At 45.5% G+C, this 24,440-nt stretch overlaps 1 protein-coding gene across 1 annotated transcript in view; it reads left to right on the top strand.

The window, feature by feature from the left end:
• MXI1 (MAX interactor 1, dimerization protein) overlaps positions 1 to 21,818 on the top strand; it is a gene marked incomplete at its 5' end in the record, with an annotated part of 45,250 nt that extends 23,432 nt beyond the window's left edge. The window contains 3 exons of the mRNA XM_009083169.1: positions 17,261 to 17,375; positions 18,571 to 18,742; positions 19,917 to 21,818. Of these exons, the coding sequence (XP_009081417.1) occupies positions 17,261 to 17,375; positions 18,571 to 18,742; positions 19,917 to 20,080 (451 nt within the window). The remainder of the gene's footprint in view (positions 1 to 17,260; positions 17,376 to 18,570; positions 18,743 to 19,916) is intronic.
• Between the last annotated feature and the right edge of the window lie 2,622 nt (positions 21,819 to 24,440).

The following is a 24,440-nucleotide window of genomic DNA, read 5'->3' as shown; positions in this document are numbered from 1 at the left end:
TTCACACGTGGCACTTGAGTCTCTCAGATGCAGGCTGAATCTCACATAAAGGTTTTGGATTTGTCTGAGTCTGGAGGAATGCAGAGGAATCCCTGGATTCCAGAGCAATGGGATGAGTCAGGTTTTCTGCCTGATGTTCCATTAAAAAAACTTAAGGGCTGTCTTTTGAAGGTACACTTTATGGGTACACTGCTGCCTGAGCATCAGTTCCTGTTAGCTGTGTAATAAGATTTTCTATCCCTCTTGCCTGTTAATTATTTACCTTTGAGAGTGCATTCATAAAGCAACATAACTTATTTAGGGATAAATTAAAAGCTTTTGCAAAGAAATGATGGTTTTTGCTCATACTTTTTGTCTGGGAGTTGAAGTAGAGTACCTTAAGACTCAGGATGAAAAAGGGATTTTGCAAATGATCATGTTCAGCTCACAAAAGGTGAGGCAGGAAAGGGGATATAGGAGTTACAGATTGATCTTTTAACGGCCTGTACAAGGGTTTCTGCACAGGAGGGGCTGAGGGAAAGAAGGAGGCATAGCAGAAGTTGATAGTAAAAAAGCTTATGCACTGAAGTCTCCAGTGGAAACAGGACGTGAGTTTGAAATTCAGCATTGCTTTCATAGAAGTAGACTGTGAATGGTATCAGTGGGTTCACACATGGTCCAGGCTGATAACAGTTCCTATGATAAGGGTGTGGTTTTTATCATGGTAGGTAGTAAACAGCTGCACAAAATTTAGTCATGCTTACAAAGTCAAGTGCAGGCTGCTATCTCTGACTTGACTGGTTGCTGAGCCACGGTGGAATATCTAAAAGCATCTGAATCATTCAGAAGCACAACTCATAATGATTCTCAAATGAATACTTGTGCCTTCACTTGTGCAATTGTTGCTCCTCTGTAGTTGTCTCCTCAGTGCTGTAGTTATGCCTAGTCATTTGGGGAGCAGTGCCAAGGGTTCCTGTACTGAGCAACTCAGTGTCCAGGCTGTATAACGCAGATAATGCACCAACAGAAGGACAGGGTTTGATAGGCACTGCTCTTCTTGTGAATAAGTGAGTGTATTTGTAGGAAAAGGGAAAGGACCCTCTCAGGGTGAAGGCTGGCAAAGCCACACAACCACCAGAGGAGATACATGGAAAGGAAAAGGAAATTGATGCTAGGCTTGATTTTGCTGCTTATTTGTGTACGAGTAGACCTCCCTGTGAGCAGCCCAGGAGAGAAGAGGAACAGAACAGGAAGGTTCAGAGGTGAAAGCAGGCCTGAGGAGGTCACTGTGACTGTCCTTAGCCTTGAAGAGCTTGGTCAGCCAGGAGTGTTCCAGGAGCTGAGAACAGACAGCTGCCTGCATTTCCATGTGCTACTGCAGTGTGTTCCTCTGCTCTTTCCTCTCAGAGCTGGGTTGTGCAGGAGGAATTGCTCTGACTCTCCCAGGTAGTTCTGGGTGATGTGTCCTCCACATTTCCTCTCAGGAAGGGACAGTGCTTCCTAAAGACACAACCTGGTCAACACATGGGGTAATTCATTGTCATTCCACATGGCCAAAGTCCAGCCCTTAGATGGGAATTGTTTGCTCCTTCTGAAAACTCAGCGAAATTGTTCAAATGAGTTATTCTAAAAGGGAGAGTGGTGTAGCAGGTTTACTGTAGAAATCAGAGGCTCTTTTTTAGATGTTGCTATTAGCTCGTTTTCCACCCATTTGGCCCTGTTCCCTGGGATGGGCTGAGTTGTGGGTTGCCCAGTCAGAATTTGCCCAGCTGCATGGGAATCTTCCATGCAGCTTGGAAAACACCATTCCTTAGCTACCCTTGGGTAATGTCGAGGGGCCAAACGTGGGGTGGCTGTGTCATTTGCACAGATGCACACAGTTACGTGCAAGCACACACAAAGAGCTCACAGTTAAAATCTATGTGCCCATCTCATTTTAACAGGGGAAGACAGCCCCAGCTGTGTATACAGCTTGGTGTTTCCCTTTGATCTGTGTTTGTTTCCAGTGTTTCTTGAGCTGGCTGCTCTTTTCCATGTTTGCAGCTGCATAGCTGCGCACAGAGAAGCTTGCTGGGGTGTAACTGCTTTGGGGTGGGGTTCCTCTCCCTGAAACCCATCCTGTAGTTTGCTTTGCTCCTGTCCTTTCCTTGCCAACCCACACAGCCGTGGACTGTCTCATTCTGCTGATGGAAGCTGTGCCTTGTGGATGCCTCAGGATCCTCCCTTTTACTTGGCCTACCTGTTCCCACACACATGGCATTTCTGCCCTTTGCCAGTTGCAACTGCCACTCTGGAGCAGATCTGCTCTGTCACCCAAGTCAGAGCCTGGAGTAGCAAAATTCCACTTCAATTTCCAGAAACGGCACACTGCCCCTGCGACTGGCTTGGGCCCTCTGCCTAAAGGAGGGCAAGAAACTGTATTCTTCAGACTTCCATAGTTTCTGAAGTTTTCTGAAGCTGTCAGAGATGGGGCTGAGAGGGGCCTGCAGTGCTTGTTTGGTCTGGCCCCTTGCCCCAAGGCAGGATAAGCTCTATCTAAAGCTTTTCTGACAGACACCGATCTAGCAGTGCCCTGAAAGCATTTGACAGCAGGATTGCCCAAGGAAGCAATGCACCCTATTGCCCTGATTAACTATGGTTACTGCTAGAAAGTTTTTTTCTAATGTCTGACTCAGAAGAAAATTATTTCAGCATTGTTCTAGGGAAGAAAAATAGCCATCCAAAGTTGAGTGCCTCTGTGAGTGTGAAGATGAGAGTCCCAAACGCTGAACATAGTAGTCAACTGTCGTAGCAAGAATCACTCTATTAGACCCTAGCAGTATGCTGAGGAATTCTGACTGAGATAGGCAAGTGGGGGGAGCAAAAAAACATTCCTCTTTCATTTTCCCCATGCATGTGTTGCCACTTCACCTACCCCAAAAAGCAAGTTTGATGCCAAAAGAAGTGGGAAACCGGATGGGAACACTTTGTCTCCGGTGAATATTCTATGTAATATGACCCTCTTAGGAAACGCGCAGAGCCTGTTCTCTGTGGTGTGACCTCTTTTAAACTTTTCTTGGCTTGGAAAAGCAGCTTACAGGCTTGGTGTTCACTGGGAAAAGCACATATGGGCATGCATTTCAGTGAAGGGATTGCAAATTGAGATGAGAAGTCATATCTAGTGTCATATACTTCAGGAAAACATGTGGAGGCTCTCTGGAGTCATGAGTGTCTCTTGGAGTTTCTTTGAGTTGTGGTTTGTTGTTTTTTTTAGTGACCTCTGAGAAAAATACATGTGGTGGGCAAAGAGGAGAGTGGGAAGGGGGTTGTACTGTGGGTTGGGCACACTGTAAGTGGTTAGCAGCAGTGGAAAGCTGTGGTACAGTAGTAGGGGACTCCTGTAAGGAGTCCAGGCTGGCTCTCAGGTGTGTGCAGACAGTGCTGCCTTGCACTTCCCCTCAGCCATCCAGGGAAAGCAAATTCCATGAGTTTCTTAAAGACTTTTTTTTTTATGATAAAGGATTTTTTTTAAAAAAGTTGTTCTGTTATTTAAGGTGAAAAATATGCACTTGTCATCTTCCCTGCAATTCTGGTGATATTCCGTGACTCGAATCCCAGCACCTGGAGTTAAGTGTTTTCTATCCCCCACATAAAACCAGTGTATGAGCCAACGTAACGTGTATTTAAAAAGCAGGAGGAGGAGGCAGCATCCTATGTAGGTGTTTGTTTGCTTTTTTTAAATCATGTGATGTCTGAGCTACTGTGGTGTATATTTTTTTTTATGGGGCCTAAACCATAGTCTTTTTGTCGCATGGGATCAGCAGTAGGACATCAAGAACTAAAGGATTTTAAGAAATAAAAAGTTTCATGACTGCTTGATTGCAAAGTCAACAATACAGCCTTCATCTTGGCTTCCTGATTCTGACTAAACTCCTTTGAAATTCCATCTTGATAATTTCTTGGGACAGAGGTGGGAGAAAACCTCAGACAGTTTTTTCTGCATATGTGGGGAGGGAGGAGCAGTGAGGAGCTGTTGATCCATTTGGGGAAATATGGTCATCTTGTGCTCTGGGCCTTACTAACTAGCAGAGAAAGCTGAATGCATTGGCTTCCCAAAGAGTCCTCCTCTCTTGGCACTTCACATACCAGTGTCATTGCGGAGCTACAGGAGCACCTGAGACCCAAGCATAGATTTAGCTGTGCAGTACTCCATGAAGGAATTAGGATTAGCTCCATTTTGTGGTTGAGCAGTGTGTGCTTCAGTTCCTCGAGGCATTTACCTGGGGTCATGCAAGCTGTTTGTGGACAAGTCTCCTGACTCTCTCTGAATGGTCTTGCCTGCTGCATAACCCTTTCCTGCTTGTGGAGAGACCTGAAATGTCAACTCCAGTTAGTTGCTGCTTTGCCCTTCCTGAAAGTGCATCAAACTGCAAATTCCTGGCTAGCACAGCTCTAGGAAAGTCAAGAAGTCTGTGCTTCTGGTTTGCTGTTTGGCTCTCACGATAAGGCAACCCACCACAGCCTCTCCCTGAGTGAATTATCTGTGGAGAAAATTACCTTTGTTAGTTGTTTTTCATGGGGTTTTTTAATTATTATTATTATTTTTAAGGCTAGTGATTTTTGAAGCCAACAAGAAGTGATGCCAGGATGGGATGCTGCACAGAAAATACCTGACTGAGAAGCAGTAATTTGTCTTGCCTGAGTGCATGGGGCCCTGTGAGTGACACAAGCTCTACAAACGAGCAAGGAAGGAGGGTGTGATTGTGATCATAAAGCAGTGCCCCTGCAGGTACATCTGTAAGCTCCTGTGGTTATTTTCTTAATACTGTCCTGATAGCTGAGCAAATGGAAACCAGTTTCCACCAAACCGGAGGACTATGTGTTCCAGCTCCTCTTTTTTTTCTTAATTATTTTTCTTTCCAAAACAAGCCATGAACATTCAGTGTCTGGTTTGCTCCCAGGTGGGATCCTAACCCTTTTCCCACTGGGAGAATACAAGGTCAGCAAACGTGAGGCAGCTAATCCACAAATGTTAGTTTACTCAACTACAGCTGGTCTTGGTTTGGGAGAATTAAAATTGTGTCCATTTGTGGCATTGAAGACCAGGCAGGGGTCATAATGGTCTTCTCTTGCTGATCAAGTGTTCACTAGGGAGAATGTCCTGTGCTTAATATAATGACTTTCTGAGCCTTATTGGAAGCACTAGAAGTTTTGTTGTTGAGCTGAAAAAGCACAGCAATTTCCATGTCTTACAGATACATTTTGTCTAGCTTCCTGCCCAAGGAAATTGTTTCCTAGTGGCCAGCTTCATGCTTTCTCCTTGTTTGAGGTTTGAGCAGTCTTATATCCTATGGCTTCACACATGCCCAGTGGAACGAAAGAAAATGTAAGGAAGGTGTCAAGGGTTGTTAAAGGGTAAAGGGCAAGGCAGGGGGTTCGTGTTGGTTGACATGGGTTTGATTTTCTAGGTGATAAACCCTTCTCCTCCTTGGAAGAACTGTATAGAGTGTGAGTTTGTATTAGCACATAACACCAGTTAAGCAGAGGCAAGGTGTGTTTTCACACTCTCTGGTGCCTACTTTCCAAACCTGTTTTCTTTCCTTGTACCTCTGTAAGTATTAGATCAGGACATGACTCACCTGCTGTCAGTGTGCTGAGAGCTGTGCTTCTCTGTTCAGGTTCCCCTGCTGAGTAACATGTGTAGTTAACTTGAGTTAAACCATTTGTCCCTTAACATTAGCTAACTCCTAGGCTTTTGAAATACAGTATTGCTGTTCCTTGTGTGCAAAATTCCACATCCAGTAGGAAAAATAGTACTAGGATCTCTTTAAGTTCTCCTTCCTAGTGCTTTTTTTTCCAAACATACATCTGATAGTGACCTTGGCTGGTAATTTATTTTCCCTGGGATGTTTGAGGTTAAATTTAAAATAATTTTACAAGGTGAAATTCCATGCACTGCTTCCTCTGTTCCAGATGCATGCCCTCTATACCTGAAAGGTGCAGTAGATATTTGATGACTCCTTAAATATTTCTGACAGTGTGAAGAGGTATTAGATGAAGAGCACATGCTTTCCTTCTGGCATAAAGGATTTTGTGTAAACAAGTATGCCAAATGGTCACATCCTTAGAATATTTTTTCATTAGGAATTATGATTTTCTTCCATGAGTTGAGGAAACTGGTATATAGCTTCAGAAAGCAGATGCATGGGGTAGGAAAACTCTGTCCTATCTTAATGAACAGTAAAAATATCTCTCGAGTAGCAATACTTTATCCGTGTAATTTAAAAAAATATGTTAATGGCAAAATAACTTCTGGTACCAGATCAGAATTCATTCTTGATATTGGCAAATTTCCTACTCATTATTTTGAAAACAAGAAATGTGTTTTCCCAAATAACAAGTTAATAACATCCTTGACTCTTTCACTGATGGACAGATGTCTATCTTAGCAAATATTTGCTTCTTTCAGCTGGTTAATGGAGTTATAAGTTTAAAACCTGGCTATATTTAGCAGGCACCAAAGTCCAAGGTCTCTTTCAGTAGTCTTGTGAAGAAACAGAGGATTTGAGGTATTGTATGTGCTTTTATTGCTGTAACACCCTGTGGACCATGGGCAGCTTTTCCGCTGTAGGCAGGAGGTCGGTCCACGGATACTCTCCAGCTGCTTGGTGGGAAGCTGCCTACTGCTGTAGGTTCTTCCAGTCTCAAGGCAGTCCTGTGGCCTCCAAGGGTGTCTGCAGATCCCTGCTAATCCATCTGTTTTCTGGTGTGCACACTCGTTTGGTTTCTCCTGGAGAGGCTGCAAGGACTTGGTGGTAGTAGAGCCGAACTGGAGAGCAATTCCCATTGCCTGGCAGTTTTAGAAGCCATTCAGGATTGTGGAGTGAGAGCATCCCTGCTTCTCAGTGTCTGCTTGCAGGAGCCTGAAATACCTCCTCATTTCAAAGGCATGGTGCTTAGCCAGGAAACCTCTGAACAGAACAACTAAAAGTAGTTAGTGAGTTTAGAAAATCTTGGCTATCTTTGCTGGTGACCTAATTCTAGCAGTAAAGCTGAAAATCCATAGGTTGCAACAAAGCAGGTTACTGCCTCCTCTGCAGCAAGGCAGGTTTCTGCTGAATGGCACAGCTGCTTTGCAGGCATGGTGGTGGTGAGGAGGAGGACACTGCACTTGGCGGCTGTGAGCACACTGTGCATCCCTAGAAGGATAATTACAATGGTATTAGTGAGAACCAGGGCACAGGACGCGGTTGGCTATTTAAAGAGCAGGTCTATTTTTAACCACCTTTTAACAAAGATGGAGTTTTTATTAGACTGGACTTTGTAATTAACCAGCCTAGGTTGCATGTTGATGTTTACAGCTTACTTTGCATGTTCCCTGACAGTCAAATGCAGGATTGCATCTTACTGCCAGGGTGGAAAACTGCAGTACCTGCGTGGTCAGCAGTTAGAGCAGTTGAAAAGTTCTTGTGCAAGAGGTACCTGCATGTGCCCATACTGGCAGCAGCTGAGCTGTGTTTTTAGGTCAGGAGGGGAATGTGATGTGAAGCATTTGTGGCCTGTGATGGCTGTAGGGTTTAGCATGTTGCTGTAAGCCCAGCTCAGCCTAAAAGGGGTTTAGCTGGTAACATCGTGTTTTGTGGTACAGTAAAGTACAGTTAATTATATTCACCAGGGATTAAAATGCTTTATGGCTAATGGCCAAGATCAATAGTAGTAGATCCATATATATAAATTTAGGGGGGAATAACTTTGATAAATAATCATAGACTCCACTCCAGATCATCTGTTGCTATTTGACATCTCTTAACAACTGTCCAAATTGCTTTCAAAGAACAGCATAGAGGAGCTGGGAGGAGGGAAGAGAAACTCATGTACGGGCACTGAGGTCGGTGCTAGATCTGGATGAAAATGAAGTGGTGAGAGAAAATGCCAGGCACTGATTGACTCCATTCCTCTGCTGGGCAGATGGCCACCTCTGCTGCTCTCATCACCTTTTCATTGTGAAGCCCAGGCTGCTACATTTGATCTTTCTCTGTTGAGTTGAAGCAGCCTGTCTCATTGGTGCCTCTGAAGATCAAAGAGGGTACAAAAGGATGAGCAGTCATGTTACCAAACAGATGTGAGTTCATTCTGGAGGAGACACCTTCCAGAAAATGGTAAATTTTTATTACTGTGTCAGTATTCAAAATTTTTTTGCCATTCCTCAAAGCATCCTAGTTTTGGAAGTCTTGGGAATACAGATGGTCTCTTTTTTAATTTATTATTTTATTTATTTAAATGAGGCTTCTGTCTTCTAGTCCATTAGTTCAAAGAGGAAAACTTCAAGCTGGGCAACAAATAGGACCCAAAGGCCCAGAAGTTATTGTGAATAAAATTAGCCCCAGATATATCACTTCAGCTTCAGAATCAATGTTACTCCAGTATAATTGTTTGGGATCTGCTTGATTTAAGATTTCTGAGTGCAGTCACAGGATCCTGTTTCGATGTCTGCATTTGGCAACTGTGTTCTTGTTCCAAAGAGATTCCAATCTAGGGGACTGTCAGAAAAGAGGGCAGAAACAAAAACCTGGACAGGCTGAAGAATGACAGCTAGTGATAGCAGAGCAGGGCAAACAGTCCAACCTTTGCAGTGCTGGTCAGAGAACAGAGTGAAACGGAAGGTCACAGAGAGACTGTGTGAGATGAGAGCAGTCCTACTCCCTGAAGTGCCCTCTGAGACAAGAGTGGGACTCCACTGAGTTTTCAGAAGTGTGCTGTTCACAGCTGTGTCTGCAGTGCAGTAGCCTTGAATCCTGGAAGTGGAAGCTCTCTCATGTGTCCACATAACTCAGGGTGTTTGTAGGCCAACCCCAGCGCCCACTGAGCAACACAATTTACTCTTAATGTGTGCACAGTATGGACAGACTGATCAGCCACTGGAAGATACAACTAAAATGGTCTTGTCATTTTGCTATATATTGCAGCCCAGGGGGCACCTGTCCTGCAGGAAACCCAAATCTCTGCCAGATCCCCCATATTTCACCAAATGATTGGAGACTGCCTGATTCCCCTTCCTCCATCCCTCTCTTTTGCTTCTTTGATTTTGGAAAACCTTGAAGTAATTAATTTGCCTTCAAAATAGTATGGAATTAGGAGAGCCCTGTCAGATTTATACCTAGAAGGAGCCTAGAGGATTTCAGGAAAGGGAGAGATTTTGACAGTTGTGTGGGGCAGAGAAAGATGGAGAGAGGATATCTTCCTCTGGACTGCAGCAGTAGGCTAGAAAGACCCACGTTGGATGGGATCAGTGGTGGCAACACACCACCTGGCACAAGGTTTGTTGGTCTTGCAGCCCTCTGTTTGCCAAGAGCCTGAAGCTTTTCCAAAGCAGACATCAGTGGTGAGTGTTCCCATCTAGAAGAGACGGGGGTAGAAGTAATTTCTGTGTCTGAGGGGTGCACTTGGCCATAAGCTCACACTGCAGTGGAAGGCCATGCAGGGCTCAGGAACGGGCAGGACAGGGTATGTAGAGCAGCCTCTTTCCAAGTGTGCAGTGGAGAGTGTGGGCAGTGTGTTTTAAGGGAAAACCTCTGCTTTGTGCTTACCTTAATGCTTGCAGCTTCTGATGCAGATGTGGAGATGGGTTTGTGGCTGCAAAACCGGCCAGTTTTTTCTGTGTATTTCAGTTGTTTGATGCTGCTTCTCTCCCAGTGCCCCTTGTTTTGGTTTGTGACTGAGGTGTGCTTTGGCCAAAACACTGCTGTTGCAGAGTACATCAGTACATTGCTGTTTGTATTTCATTTCTGCTTATGGGCTTGAATCACGATGCTGCTTTCCCGTACACCGTGCCACCCATTATCTCCGTGGGACATAGCTTGTCACCAGGCAGAGGTGTGCTGATTAGTGTGGCTCTGAAAAACTGCATTGCCTCGGGGTTGGTGTTTTTTTTATTACAATTACAATTTATTATTGTTCATACAGTTGTTCAATCATAGATCTCTTCATTTGTTGTTTGTTTTTCACTTGCCCTTGGTTTGAGAACACAGTTGAGTGCATGTTCCTCTTTAACTTTTGCAGACAGACCTGATATGGTTAAGATCAGGCTGAAAATGTTGCCTGTAAAACTTTTTTGTTCCTTTAAATTCCTATTTACGATACATTGTCAAGTCTTTTTATTGTCGGTCCTAAATTTTCATTTCTCAATTTATTTTAAGTGGTAGATCTTTACTTTAAAAACATAAATACCTAAAGGATTTTTTCAATTGCTTTTTCATGGTACATTTTATTAGCATTTGGAATTCAAATACTCCTGCATGCCAGGGAGCCATCAGTAGAAATTGACTGGAAACAGAGAGTCAGATGAGCAAGTATCTTCTTCAACTGGGAGCAAGCACAGGAAAATAATCGTAAGAAGAGACCTGATTTGAAATCAGAAAGCAGGGCTTGTTCTGAATGAATTCACAGCTCAGGTGGAGAAGATTAACTTCTAACTGTGTATTTCTGAGCCAGATTTCCTTCTAAAACATGTGTGCCGTCCCTGGCGCCCTGTGGAACTGGGGTGAGTGGGTGTGAGTGTGTTTATTGCAGCCTGGCCAGGCGCCACTGCAGCCTCACTGCGCGTGGCTGGAGGGCTCACACAGTTGTGTAATGCTCTGCAGCAGAGACAGCACGGGCTCAGCTCAGTCCTCATCCAGGTGCTTGGCAAAACCTCTTCCTTCCATGAAGACAAGCCTTCAGTAAAGCAAGGAGCAGATACCTTGCAGAGAGGGCCAGGCTGGGGGTTAGAGGCAAGAGTAAGGAAAGAGCATCAAGTCGTTCGATGGCTGTCGGAGATAAGCAGCCTCTGACCTGCGAATTGCTTTTAGAGGGAAACCATATTTTCCCCATTTTTCCTGCCCTGTGGTTTTTGCATGTGTTTCTCATTACTTTTATCTCAAAATCATTCTCATCCAGTGAATTATTGATGTAGGGTCACACGCATTTCTCCGGGAATTGCTTTCTTCAACCAGTGATCCCTCCTGAATTTTTTAGGCAATCTATTAGCTCTGAAATCCAAACAAAGTTGCTGGTTTCTAATTTCAGGGTTAAATTAGATTTGACTTTGAAAAGACAGAGAGAGAAGAGGAGATCATGTCCTTTTCCATGTTAGGATCTTCCTTCTACTGGTTCTTTAGGGACTTCGTTTGGTTTGGTTCTGGTTTTTTAACATCTTCTGGAGATCAAGTGCCTGATTTAGCCTCAGTGGAACTTGAGCATATTCCTGATGTTGAGCACATGCTTAAATCCACTGTTGAAGTTGAGCCCTATAGACCTGCAGGCACAGTACAAAAATATCTGGGAAATGCTTTTCTTTCCCCTCAGATGCTCCCTTCTTTCAACATACAAAATTAAGAATTCAGCATTTTGAACTGCTGCTGGAGGCGAGCTGGTCATTTCCTGCTGGGAGGGAGGCTTGATCTTTTAAAGATGGGAAGAGAGTGTGCATGTGTCTGTGTGTGTGTGTGTTTTGCAGATGTTCAAGCCTTGATTCAGCAAAGTCTCGCAGCAGTGTCTGACTAGGGGATAGTGCTGAATCTGGTAAACCTGCTGAGTGTGCGCGCGTGTTTGACCAACTCCTCAGCAGAGAAAGTTTCTTGCCTCAGTTTCCGTTTCTTCTTCCCATGGTGGAAGTTGGGAAGAAAACCACATAAATCCCAAACCTGTTCTAGCAAAGAAGCTGTTGTCTCTCCAGGGATGTTAACATTCAGGGTTGTCTCTCTGATGGTTGTGCCCGCAGCCCTTTCTGCAGCATTCACCAGAGGAAGATGGACCTGGGGGGGGGGGGGCTTGTCAGGGAGTGCACAGGGGTTTGGCTGTGCCCACCAGGGCCCAGGGAGGGAAACCAGCAGTGCCCTTACAGCAGTGGGCTGACCCTTGCAGGGTAGGTAGGTTTCTATCCCATGTGTAGCCACTTTGTGACCAGCAGACACAAGGCTTGGAGGTGCCACCACAGAACCCTCAGCTCTCTGGGGTCTTCCCAGGCGGGGAAGAAGCTGGTGGCTTTGTGCCCAGCTTGCTGTGGTGCAGTGTTGGGGTAGGTTGATTCCTACCCAAACTCCTCTAAAATGTACTTAGAGGTGTGGGGGAAGGAAATGGGGAATTTTTTTTTTGCACCCACACCTTTTTCTGCACTGCAGTTTTGATTGAGGCAAAAGAGAGCCCAGTTCCTGCAGTGGGATTTGCGTGTGTGTTGTACAGTGAGACAGCTGAAGCTATGAGCAAAAAGCACGCATAAATAAAGGCTTCTGCCTGTGCTTTATATAATCAGAGTGGGTGATGTCATTGGGAGCCAGAGAGGAGAGCAGGCTGTGAAATTACAGCCCTCTGCAGCCAGGCAGAGCCAAGTGCAAGGGGGGGGCTGCACAGAGCAGGAGCCGGGCTGCTCTGATAGAGGCTCAGGACAGAGGGACTGGGTGCTCAGACTTGGAGGGCAGCTGGGGGGTACAGTTAAATAATCCAAATGCAGTCAGAAGCTTTTGCACAGGCAGAAAGGGAAAGTGGGGAGAACAGCAGGTGCCAGTGGGCAGCAGTGGGGCTGCCGTTTCAGGGGGCAGCACTCCCTCCCTCCACATACAGCCATCTATACCTTGTTGTGGATCTGCTGGCAGGACTGTGGGGCTGCTGAGCTTGCCCATCCTTCTTGACTGCAGTCTCCTGGCCCACTGCAGCTCCTGACAGAGAAGAGAGGGCATCCTCACTCTGCTTGCCCTTCCCATCCCAGAGGAATTTGCTTCTCGGCTCCTCCTGGCCCTGCACAGGGTGAAGCAGAAGCAGCAGAGGGTCTCTGTCCTAGCCAAAGTAGCCTGATGGAACAGGATAAAACATGATCCTCAGCTCTTCAGGACAGGGAGGTATATGTTAGGCTCTGGTTTTCTGAAGCCTCAGGTGCTTTGCTCCTTTTCTGGCCATCCTGATGCCCCACATGGGAATCTCAAACAGGACTCTTCCCCCTCATCAAGCTGAGCAGGAAGGGGGCCGTGGGCTGATCTCTTGGGAAAGTGCAGGGCCCCCTCCTTTCAAATCCTCCATGGATCTCTTCATCCGCACTCACAGTGTGCTCAGGATGCTGCTGTGAGAGCCTGATTTTTTCCAAGGCCACGTAGCCTGGAGAAAGAGCCCCCGTTTGTCCCATCTCCCCTGCAGCTAGTATGCAACGGCTTCAACCTCCCCTGAAACTGGAATTCTTCTTCTGTCATTCTCTGTCTTCCTCAGGATCAAGGCAGGGAGAGGCAGCAGCCCTTTGCACCAAGCCTGCGTTGTTTCTCTGTTACATAACAATATGGGCATTTAGACTTGTTTTTCCAGATATTGGCAGATGCGTCAAATATTGGCATAATCCAGTGGTTTACATGGAAAGCCGTCTGGCTCTGTCTGGAGCCTGCACAATGCTGGTATTTCACTGAATACAAGAGCCTGCAGCATTGTCAAAGCCATGTTGCAGCAGCATCCAGGTAAACAAGGGGAAAAGACACTCATATCATGGCCTGACCAGTGGAATTACTGCTGCCCAGGTACAGCTTCAGGGCTTGATAGGAAAGATTAATAGGCTCATGATTGCTTTCTCTCTGAAATGGTCTTTTAGCTGAGTCTTCTGTGATGGTTTTCACAGAATCACAGAATCATTTAGGTTGGAAAAGACTTCTCAGATCATCGAGTCAAACCTTTAACCGATCACTGCCTTGTCAGTTGGACCATGGCACTAAGTGCCACATCCAGTCATTTCATGAACGTGTCCAGATGTGGTGACTCCACCACCTCCCTGGGCTTGGAAGTTTTATTTCTGGGTTTTACTGAAGCCACTCATCAGTGCATCACACTTGCTAGTGTGTGCTCTATGGTTTAAGAACCATCATGGTCCACTGAGGCTGTTGGAAGTTGAGAGAGGTCAGGGGCTGTGATCAGGTTAGATTTTAAAAAGAAAAACAGAAGGAAGATGTTGAACACTGTGGATGGAATAGAGCAGGGGAAGCTGTTTGATTTGATCTCTCTGAAGGAAAGCAACGTGTGCTTATGTGCCAGGACAGTTTGCTGTCTTGATTGTACTTCCCTATCCCAGCTACACTGGGCCAGGGTGCTCCTGAGTGGCTCTACCAGTGTTACTCCCAGCAATGAGAGGTGGCTGCTGGTGATGAAGGGCCTGGCAGTCCCTGGTCTGCAGCAGCCTGTGCACCAAGGCTGGCCCACTGCTGTACGGCAGTGAACAGCCCTGCACGTTGCCTAGGCTGTGGTTGGAGATACGAATGCACTCATGTTTGCAGTGGTGTCAAAACTCTTGTGTTGCTCAGCTCGGAGTGCAAAATAGGGGGAAAATCCAACAGCAGCACAGAAGTAATTGCTTTGGTCAAACTTCCTCCAAGAACTGCCTGAGCTCAGCCAGCACCACCTGCCCCTGCAGTGTGCTTGCTGCCTGAGCCCTGCTGTGTACCACTGTGAGCTTGTCAGCTCACACCACACCCTGGGTGGCAGGCAGGTGTCCCCTCCTGATGCCTGGTTTGCCTGCAGAGCCCGTCCCCCCTGCTGCAGGCCATGGCCAGCAGAGCCACCGGCAGGAGTGGCTTCTCTGTAAACCAGCTGTGTGAGCCTGGGCCAGTCTGCTGTGCTCTCAGAGTCAATGCAGGGATCCAGAACTGGAGGAATGTCCCCTTTGAGGCCACACATGCTGGAGAAGTAACTGCCAACTTCTCCAGTATCCTCATGAGGACAGACCCTCTGACTGCTTTGTCCTCTCCCTGCCTGGAGAGTGCAGTAACCTTCTTCAATCCACTGTGGTCCTGGGGCACAATGAGAAGTGTTTCAAGTGCCCAGAGTTTTATTACATGGCAGGACCTTTTCATATAGCTTTCATGTGCTTACCACTGTTGATTTCATTGAGTCTGCACATAACCAGCTCTTGACACGGCAGATCAGTGCCATGCTCTTAATTGCTGTCTCAGCAATCCAGGCAGAGCTTGCTCCTCTCCACAGCTGATCACTGGTTCCAGGAATCGCAGTTCCTGTTGCAGCACCTTCCTGGTTCCTCTTAAAACCTCCAGTGCTGTGACTCAGCCCAAAGCTTAGGCTGTAGACGTGTTGTACATTTCACTCTGCATTCAGGAGTGGACTGTGGTACCTTTGCCACTGGTTAGATGTTGGTTCCCCAAACTTTTTGTTTTCTGTTACACAAATAATGCAGTTTTCACCATGGGCTGGGAGCTGTCCTTGCCTAGCAGGGCAGGGGGGTGTCTGTGATCCCTGTCTGTAGCAGGTGCTGTGTATCTGTCCCCTCTTAAGTGGAGCACCCAGATCTGTGTGCACATCTTGAGCTCTGCTCAAGCTGTCTTTTAACTTGGGCTCATCGTAGGTGAAGTGTATGGCAGGAGCTCAGAGTCATGCTGTGAAGAGACGTGTGCTGCTCTGTGCTGTGCTTTGATGGCTGTGCACTGACAGCTCCGACTCAATGACTTGCCTCTGTGGCCCTTCAGGAAGTCTTTGTCAGGCCCAAAAATGGGTTCAAAACCCAGAATGTCTCTGACCACAAGATCCTGCTGCTCTTCCTTCCTCTAGCTGCAGGAAGTCAGTATCCAGTCTCCCATGGGATCACACAAACTGTAGTGCCAGTGTGAACCAGCAGTGCCTTTTCATTGCTTGCCCTGTGGGTCATCATGGGACATAGGGCAAACACCTGTAGTGGCTACACACAAGTTCTGATCAAGCTCTGTATTGAAAATTGCCTTCTGAGTAGAAAAAGTCGTGTAGTGACAGTGGGGTTTGCCCTAGAACAACTGAGAAGTGAGGTATGAGATTGGTGTGATTACTGTTTTTTTCAGTTTGATTTTTGGATTATGATTTCCCTCTCCCCACCCCTCCATTTGTTAATGGTTAATGAACAACATGTGTTCTTGAAGGCCCTTGCTGGTCATATGCAGCCCTGTGACTGTTATTGGGACAGAATGATGGACCCTTCGCAAAGAGATTTATAGTAGACACTGTGAGGAGCTCACAGCTACAGCACAGCCAGTGAACACTCCCCTGCGCCGACAGTTCATCAGCAAAACCCCTGACCCTTCCACCCTTAATCATCCTTGCTTGTCACTGACATAATTGCCTGATTACAGACTTCTCTCCCCCACCCCTTTCAAACTGGGCCCAATAGTGCATTTGAAAAACAAATGGAAATGAACTGTCCATGCTCTTTTTTTTTTCTTTCGTTTTTTTTTCCTTTCCCTTGCATTGAGATGGATCAGGCAAAGATTCAGTTTCTTTGTGCATGAGCAGGGGCTGGGATAGGCTTTCAGGCCTCTTTTGCACTGGTGTTTCTTGCATGTGAATGGTAAAGCTGATGTCATTGTGTTATTGATTGGGATGACAACTTTGGACATAAATCATTAATGTCTGGCAAAGAGAGAGGGAGGGGGAAAAGGCAACACACACTCGATAGTTTTCCATAAATCTGCTGTTCATTTCTGCATACGTGACACAGAGGAGGAGAGAGTAGAAACAGTTTTCCTGTGCAGCCCGAGGATGATGTGTTTTGCCACTGCTGCCTGAAGCATTTTCCCCAGAACATGTTGCCATATTCTGCAGAAAATGGCTCATATCATCTCAACGCTGTCATGCTGGAGCCTGTCTTTGTAGATGTGAGCCAAGGTCAGAAGACTGCCCGGGGGAAGGTCTTGGGTTCTCTCATTCCCACAGACCTTGCACCCCCAGCAGCATTTCAGACCTGGGACCAGGACGGAGTAAGAGTGCAGTTCTTGGGAACTACCATCCCTCTAGCTCCTTTAATTGCCAGCAGGGATTCTTCCAGTGTTTTGAGCTGACCATTTTTCTCATAGATGATCTTAATTTTATGCAAAAAGACAGTGTCTAGATCAGTTCAGAGCAAATGTCCTCGAGCCAGCAATGAACAAGTGTGCAGGGGGTACCAGTCATTCAAAACTGCTTTCACACAAGTTCGTCTCAGCAAAACAGACAGCAAATAGCTGAGAGACAGGAAACCCATGAGATACTTGTACCATTTGCCTGTGTGCCTTTGCCCCTGCACAAAGTTCATCCAGATGAGCCAGATTATCAGTTCAGACAGGAAGAAAATAAACAGTGTGTGTCAGAGGTTAGCAATAATGCAAGTATTGGTGAGCAGCTGATGTCTGAAGTGTAAACAGTTTAGTGCCGCTCTGTCCTGGTGCCTGGGGGTGAATGTTGTGATGCATGGAAAGAGGGAAACGTGAACACTGCCTTGTAGGGGGGAAGTAGAGAAGGAAATGATATTCAGGGCTCTGATCCTCCTCTCCTCCCCTTGCAGCCGAGCTCACCTCCGCCTGTGTCTAGAGCGCTTGAAAGTTCTGATACCGCTCGGACCAGACTGCACCAGGCACACCACGCTTGGGCTGCTCAACAAAGCCAAAGCACATATCAAGGTAAGAGCTGCTTTTCCCAGCTGCTTTCAGCCTGGGCAGTTGGGAAGTGCAATTCAATTGCTCACCTTTGCTGCCTAGAGGTTACTCTGCTGAAAGAGACTAACACCTTTTGAGAATAAATAAATAAATAAAAGAGCTAGCAAGCCTTGCCCCCTCGGTTAATCATTTATCATTGCTACAAGCCACATTGTTAGAGGAGTCCATCGTGAATTCCGTTAACTACAGAAATGATGGACTTGAGGAGCGGGGGTCTTGTTCAGCATTGTGATGATGTGTTGACAGCTGCATGTCTCTGAAGGCAAACATACCTACTGCTGAACGACTGTGTTCTGATGGGAAATGCAGCTTCTTTTTCTGATGTGCTAGTGAGTTTCCATTGCCGAAGCATTAGCACAAACCACAAGAGTCTGAGGCAGGTTTGCTTGCTGGTGTTTCATGTGTGAACTTGCCAGCTAGCCCAGTGCTCTTCTGGCTTCACTTTTGGCGAAGCAAAGCGTGGAAAGGAAGTGCAGCATTGTCAGTATCGGCGAGAGGCTGAAATGCTGCGTTGCAGGTCAGGATGGCAGGAGGGAAGATGGGTGGTGAAGGAGAAAAAGCACTGCCGAAGGGACAGAGTTAGCCTGAAATGACTCCTCCTTATGCAATGTGCTTGTCGTAGGAAACAAAGAACAGTGCCCTGGTAGATTTCCCAGCTGTGATCAAAGAAATCTGTAGTAGGTTATGTAAATCACTTTCTGAATAGAAAACTCTTTCTGAGAAATCTTACTAAACCGTGCAGCAAGGAACGCCGAACTCCCAGGGCACGTTTTTCTGTTGGAGCTGGTCATAACAAACCCTGGAGTCGTTGGTTCAGGGAATCGAGGCCCCTCGGTGGGCAGATGCGGTAATGCAGTGTCTGATCCCGTGTGGGATGACCTACAAACTGCTGCAATTCACATCTTGTCCCCTGGAGAGGCTCAGTCCTCAGAGACTCTTTGTACTAATGTGTATGATTTATCAGGACTTGAGAGGTGGAAAGATGTGGGGAGATAGCATTGTGCCTGCAGACTGCGAGGCAGCTTGGCTCAGGGCTCTTGCAGCTTAAATCCTTCTGGGACCTGGGACGGTCCAAGCAAAGCAGGTGTCAGGGCAGTGGAGATGGGAGGGAAGGAGAAGAGGATGACACTAATTATTAAGTCATATTTGATCATGTCAGAAACTTGAAGAGGTTGAGAGGAGAAGCCAACACCAGCTTGAGAACCTGGAACGAGAACAAAGATTCCTAAAGAGAAGACTGGAACAGCTACAGGGTCCTCAGGAGATAGAGCGAATACGAATGGACAGCATTGGATCTACCATTTCCTCGGATCACTCGGACTCGGAGCGAGGTGGGTGTCGCCAAGCTAGCATGGAATCCTCAGGACTCTGTAAAGTGAGAGCGTGAGATTCATCCATTTCTTGTCTCTAGCTGCCTCTTGCTTATGGCCTACAATATTTAATTTGGGGATTCTGCTTGCACACACACACACACACACACACACACACACACATACACATATATATGGGAAGTTTAGCATTTTGCCTGAGTGCCAAGTCTGGAAGAATTGTTACTGTCAACTTGAGCTGATTTCTGTGTCATTAAAAGTGATGGTAAAGTTGAGATACCCATTGTGCTTTTTGGTCTATTGAATCTCTTGGCAATGTAAAGAGGAAAACATGAGAAGTTGTTAATGGGACTGAAACAGATGCTTTACACACCCACCCCCTTGCATTTTTTTTCCCTCAAGCTTCCCATATAGTTCATCTCCTCAGTTAAAACTGGCTAGTGATTATCTGAATGGCTAACTGAATTCAGATAAGTTTCTTTTTAAAAATAACTCTGCTGTGGAGAGATCATTAGGCACAATAGATAGTTTGATATTTACTGACAGACCCAAAGATGGTGTATAGTTTGGGCATGAGTTTGTAGTTTAAAAAAGAAATCCCTTGGAAAATTCCTCAATAATATGGGCACCTGTATAACTCGATCTTAGCTTTTTAAGTCTTTCTTATAAAACAAGATGTATGTTCCAAAGGCCACTGAGTATCTGTGAGAGTAACTCAGATTCCCATGATAATGTCCTGTATTGCCTTGTGTGGGTGGTCCTGGCTTTGGTAATACAATGTCTAGCAAGGAGCTTGTTTAGGGGTAACTTCATGCTCCATTTCCTCTGTTGCCCTCGATTTTATCTGTTTCTTCTTGTTCCCAGTACTGGGTTAGTAGAGTTCCAAAGAGGTAGGGGAACAAGTTCAGTGTGTGAGGTGGCTCACACTGATGGTGTGGGCTGCGTGTGGAGGAGTCAAACCCCTTTGCTAAATCCCTGCAAAAAACTCCAGTCTGGTATCTAGTCTTTTGATAAATCATGTCCACAGCCCATTCCATTCCAGGGAGAATACTGAAGTCTTCCTGCCAGACTTCTGCTTCATTCCCTCAGTTGGGGGGTCCCAGCAGCATATTGTATGAAAGGAGCAGGTGGGTCTGTGGTGCTAACCTGTGTGCATTTCTCTCATTTTCCTTTCTAGAAGAGATTGAAGTGGACGTTGAAAGCACAGAGTTCTCCCATGGAGAAGTGGACAATATCAGCACAACCAGCATCAGTGACATTGATGATCACAGCAGCTTGCAGAGTATTGGGAGTGACGAGGGTTACTCCAGCGCCAGTGTCAAGCTCTCGTTTGCTTCCTAGAACCAAGTGAGACAACAGTGCAGGGTGAATGATTTCACTGGGGTGATCAAACTGGGTCCTAGATGCCAGTATCCTCTTTCAGAAATGACATATTGACAGCTAGTCCTGGAGAGACCTGTATATAAAGCTTTTTGGGTAAAGGAATCCTCCACAGAAACCCATATTTGTTCATTTGGTCACGTTACCAATCCCAATTTCTGCTGGCAAAAAGTTAGACCAAACACACTAGTCCCTTTGAAGTCAGTGAAGTCCGTTTGTTTCTGTGGGACCTGGATCTAGACCTCAGTGATGACACACTTTGTTTTGAATTAATTTGTTTGAAAGAGGATACTAGAGACTCATCCCTCTCTTTCTGTCATGAGATCTGAGAACTGTCAGAATTTCTTACATTGCATTCAGGTTGAACAACCTAATTTAGGCCCTTCTGAAGAGCTTTCGTGGTCCTAAAAGGACTGTATCCTACAGTTTATCACAATCTAATGCTGTCATAATGTACTAGGAAATCCAAGAAGGCTTACACAGCCTAGGGATAACAATGACGATAATGATTGAGGTCTCATTCTGTGCCCAGAGGGAGAGGGGCAGCAAAGAGAGATGTTCAGGAAAGAACACCATTCAACTCAGCTTTCTGTTGGACATCATTTAAAAAGTGAGTACCTCTGATGCGTGGCTAAAGCAGGAGGTGCACACTTGTAATCTACCAGCACATCGTGGGCTGTCATGCCTCAGGCTGTGACACCGACAGCACATCTCACGGTAGTCGCTGCTCGTAGGCAGGCACAGCCAGCTGAGGGCAGAACGAAACCAGCACACAGGAGAGGTGACACACCAGAAAGTCATGCCCAGATACTGAGCCACTATGACCTTTTTATTTGAAGCGATTTTTTGATAAACATTTGTAAATGTGTCGGGAGGGAAAACACCCCAAGTCTGATGCGTCTTTTTAGAGCTTGTCCATACGAAACCTTAGATGTCTTTTATATGAATTTATGCCATGAAAAGATCTCTGTTTTGATGAAGCACTTGACCCAATGAAATGCAAAGATGCTTTTTTTTTGCCATGCACACAACGGATGAAGGCTGTGCTAGCTGGAAGAGGCCAGGTTTGGTGGGGGTTTCTTCAGTTTTCTTTTTAGAATCATTCCCTTTGCTGACTTTTGAAGTTCCAGTCCAGTAGTTAACCTAGTTAAGCTCAGCACGTCTCTCATGTTAATGTAATGTTTTGACTGCACGTCCTGTTCCCAAGGGCCTTGCCATCTTATCTGTGCAGGTGCTGTTAAGAGCTGTTACAGCGAATGTTTTCTAATTTTCTCCAAGACAAGCATTCTAACCTGCACTTTGAGGGCTTTGCTTTTTTATTTTTGTCTTTTTAATGGCCAGGATTATTTTGTTTTCCAAGTTTTAAAAACCTTAATAGAGTCTTCACCTATGGCATTGTTTGAAACTTTGTATATCCTTAAGTAATTTAACTACCCCTCATTACTAAGAGAAAAAAAAAAGAGGAAAAAATGCTTTATAAAATTCATAACTTATTGCTGATTTGAATGGGTTGTTAATTTCAGTCCTTTAGATTTTATTTTATTGTTTTAGGTAGGGTTGGGCAAAAAAGAGGTAAAATAAAATAAAAAAAAATAAAGACAACCATATTTAGCAGTGCAGTGGAATTGTGTTTAAATGTTAGCATATGGTCCCCATTAAAGTAGCACTTTAACGCCATTAAACATTTCTGTATCCGAAATGAGTTGTGTTCTTCCATCTTGGTCATTCGTGTCACCTCAGCGACTCTTGGTTCTTCCCGTGCCCCTCGATCGCGCGGTGAGAAGGTCCCGAGCGAGTCGTAGACTTCTGCCCTGTGATAAATTGTCTGTGTTTGAATATTCTGATGTTTCCCCCACTCCTCCAAAATGTGTCACCCCCTGTAAGAGGCACAACACACGTTACTTGAGTAGAAATCATCTTTCCGTGGCTGTAATGAACAATTTCTGTTCATTTGGGGTTTTTTGAAATTAATTTGCTTGCTAAATCTGGATCAGGTTGCAGTTGTTAAGTGTGTTTTCACTTGTGTGTGTGTAATCCAGTGGCTCTGTCCATCTGCTCTTCTTCTTTCTGGAGGGTACCTGGCAGGAACAGGACTCTGCCACAGAGGGAATCGAGCTCTAGGATAACAAGTGGGGCCCAAGGGCTTTCAAAGAAGAAATGCTGCTTGGATATATGTTTGGGATCCATATAATCTCTGGATGACACAAGGTTTGGGACAGTCTTTAGAGTGGTGAAAAGTGAGAAACTTTAGCTCTAGCAAGGCCTTATTTATTCATTTTTGCTCTCCTTGGAAGTGTTGCCCGCTGGCAGTTCTGGTGCTGAGCAGCTGAATACCAGTGGGATTTATTTATTTATGACCCTTTTCCTGTAGCTGTCCCAGCCCCTCCTCCTTCCTGTTATTCCTGTTTGTTTTGGGTGCCCACTGGGGAAAGAAGTACCACAGCTGAGAAGGGTGGAGAATGGCTGTGCTCCCTTAGTTGGTATAAAGCAGTGACATGTCTATGGTTGGAATAAATGTGTTTGAAATATTTGCTTGTATGCTCCAGGCCCATTTTGGTATCTCCCAAGTTTTTCTAGCATTGTGGACTCGAAGGGGTCTTGGTATCAAGTGCAAATACAATGGGAAAATGTCACAGGAGTGGAGCTTCCATCACCAGCCACATGCTGGACCACTCAGCCAGGAGGAGGTCCAGGGATAAAACAGAAATCACAGCCTTTGTAACTGCTGAAGACCTGGGGTTGGTTGCTCTGGGGCTGGTGGGTTCTTTGTAGCAGCTCTTAGCAGATTTCAGCTAAGATAGTTTCTTACATGATGGAATTATCTCTCTGGCCTTTCAAGGTTGTCTTGCCCTGCTTTCTTTCTGCATTGAGGACTGTGGCTTTTCATGTAGGCTTACACCTCACACAACTGTCACGCTCACATATCCCTGCACTGGGCTGGTCTCTTGCATCAAAATGTTCAAGATGACCAGTTTTTCAGAGAAGTTGCTATGACTTACTTGCAGATGATTTTACAGGCCAATTCCTGCAGTTATGCAAGACATCAGTTAGATGATCGTAATAGTTCCTTCTGCTTAAAAATGTTCCTGAGTCACCCCTGATGTGGCAAGTCAGAGTAGCCCTGTGTGCCAGATCTGCTGAAAGTCACGTCATTGTTCAAAGTACCATCAAAGTTTTTACCAGTCACCCTGAAACCTTCTAAAACAGAGGGAATATCCAAAGGTGCAGATCCAAACCCTTGGGGGCTAAGTCTCTCTTACCCCTTAGAAGTGAGATGATCTCTAACACTACTGAACTTCTGAGAGATCCAGTAGAGCAAGTCAAATGGAGCAAGTCTGGTTGTCCCCAGAACAGTGTTCACAGCAGTTTACTGTCTACTTTGTCCAGGCTCTGTCCTTGAGCTATTTTCATTCACCCCAAAAGATGGACACTGAAAGCTTGTGGCTGTTTAGATTCCTAACTCTAGGATTGTTTAATGGAGAACTGTGTGGGACTTGTGCTGCTTCTGAGGCCTCATTTTACTCATCTGCTAGCAAAGTCAAACACTTCACTCACAGCCTTCTCCTCTGTGGCCCTAGGTTGTTCCCACCACATTAGCTCTAGTTTCATCCAGAACAATGCTTTTTTGCCACGTGATACTTGGTCGTGGAATCACATTTTCCTTCCATCTTCACAAAATTCTATGAGGGTATTTTATGGTTTGCTTTATGGCTGCTATTGTTTTGCTGATTTATTTTTGTGCTTGTAGGATGACAGACGTCCCAAATCTATTCTCTGTTTAATTTTACAATTTTACAATACAGTGACTTTTCCTGTAAAAACAGAATTGGATGCACTTTCCTGAGGCAGCTTACCCACGCAGTAGGCACACCATGAGGCAGCTCCCTCGTAAGCTCACGCTGTCAAGTCCTCCCTCTGTAAATTAGATCCCTGGTAGGTTCCTTTGCTACACACAAACCCATTAAAAAGACCATCCAGCATTTTCCTTCTTTTGACACAAGTGTATTACTGAATGTCATCTCATGTCTGCAGCCAAGGTGGAGATGACTATCTGCCTGCATTTGTCACAGTTATCCTGTGGCGAGTTGTCACTTGAAGGTCATTTTAGTGTCCATTCCATTAGCAGCATGTCAGTGACGAAGGTGGTCTCAGATCCGTCTGTCTCAAGAAATCTGAAGGTCAACAGAAAGGGAGTTAACTATACAGACTTACCATGTTCTGGGGTTTGTGATTGTGTTTTCTTTTTGTCCGTTTGTTTGCTACCATCTCTTTGTGGCCCGTGAGCTCCAGCCTCCTGCTTTCCTGCTCTTTGTTCTCCTGT

Source organism: Acanthisitta chloris, unplaced genomic scaffold (assembly GCF_000695815.1).
Source record: "Acanthisitta chloris isolate BGI_N310 unplaced genomic scaffold, ASM69581v1 scaffold38939, whole genome shotgun sequence".
Taxonomy (NCBI): Eukaryota; Metazoa; Chordata; class Aves; order Passeriformes; family Acanthisittidae; genus Acanthisitta; species Acanthisitta chloris.
The sequence above is the reverse complement of the archived record's forward strand: the minus strand, read 5'-3'. Positions and strand labels throughout refer to the sequence as shown.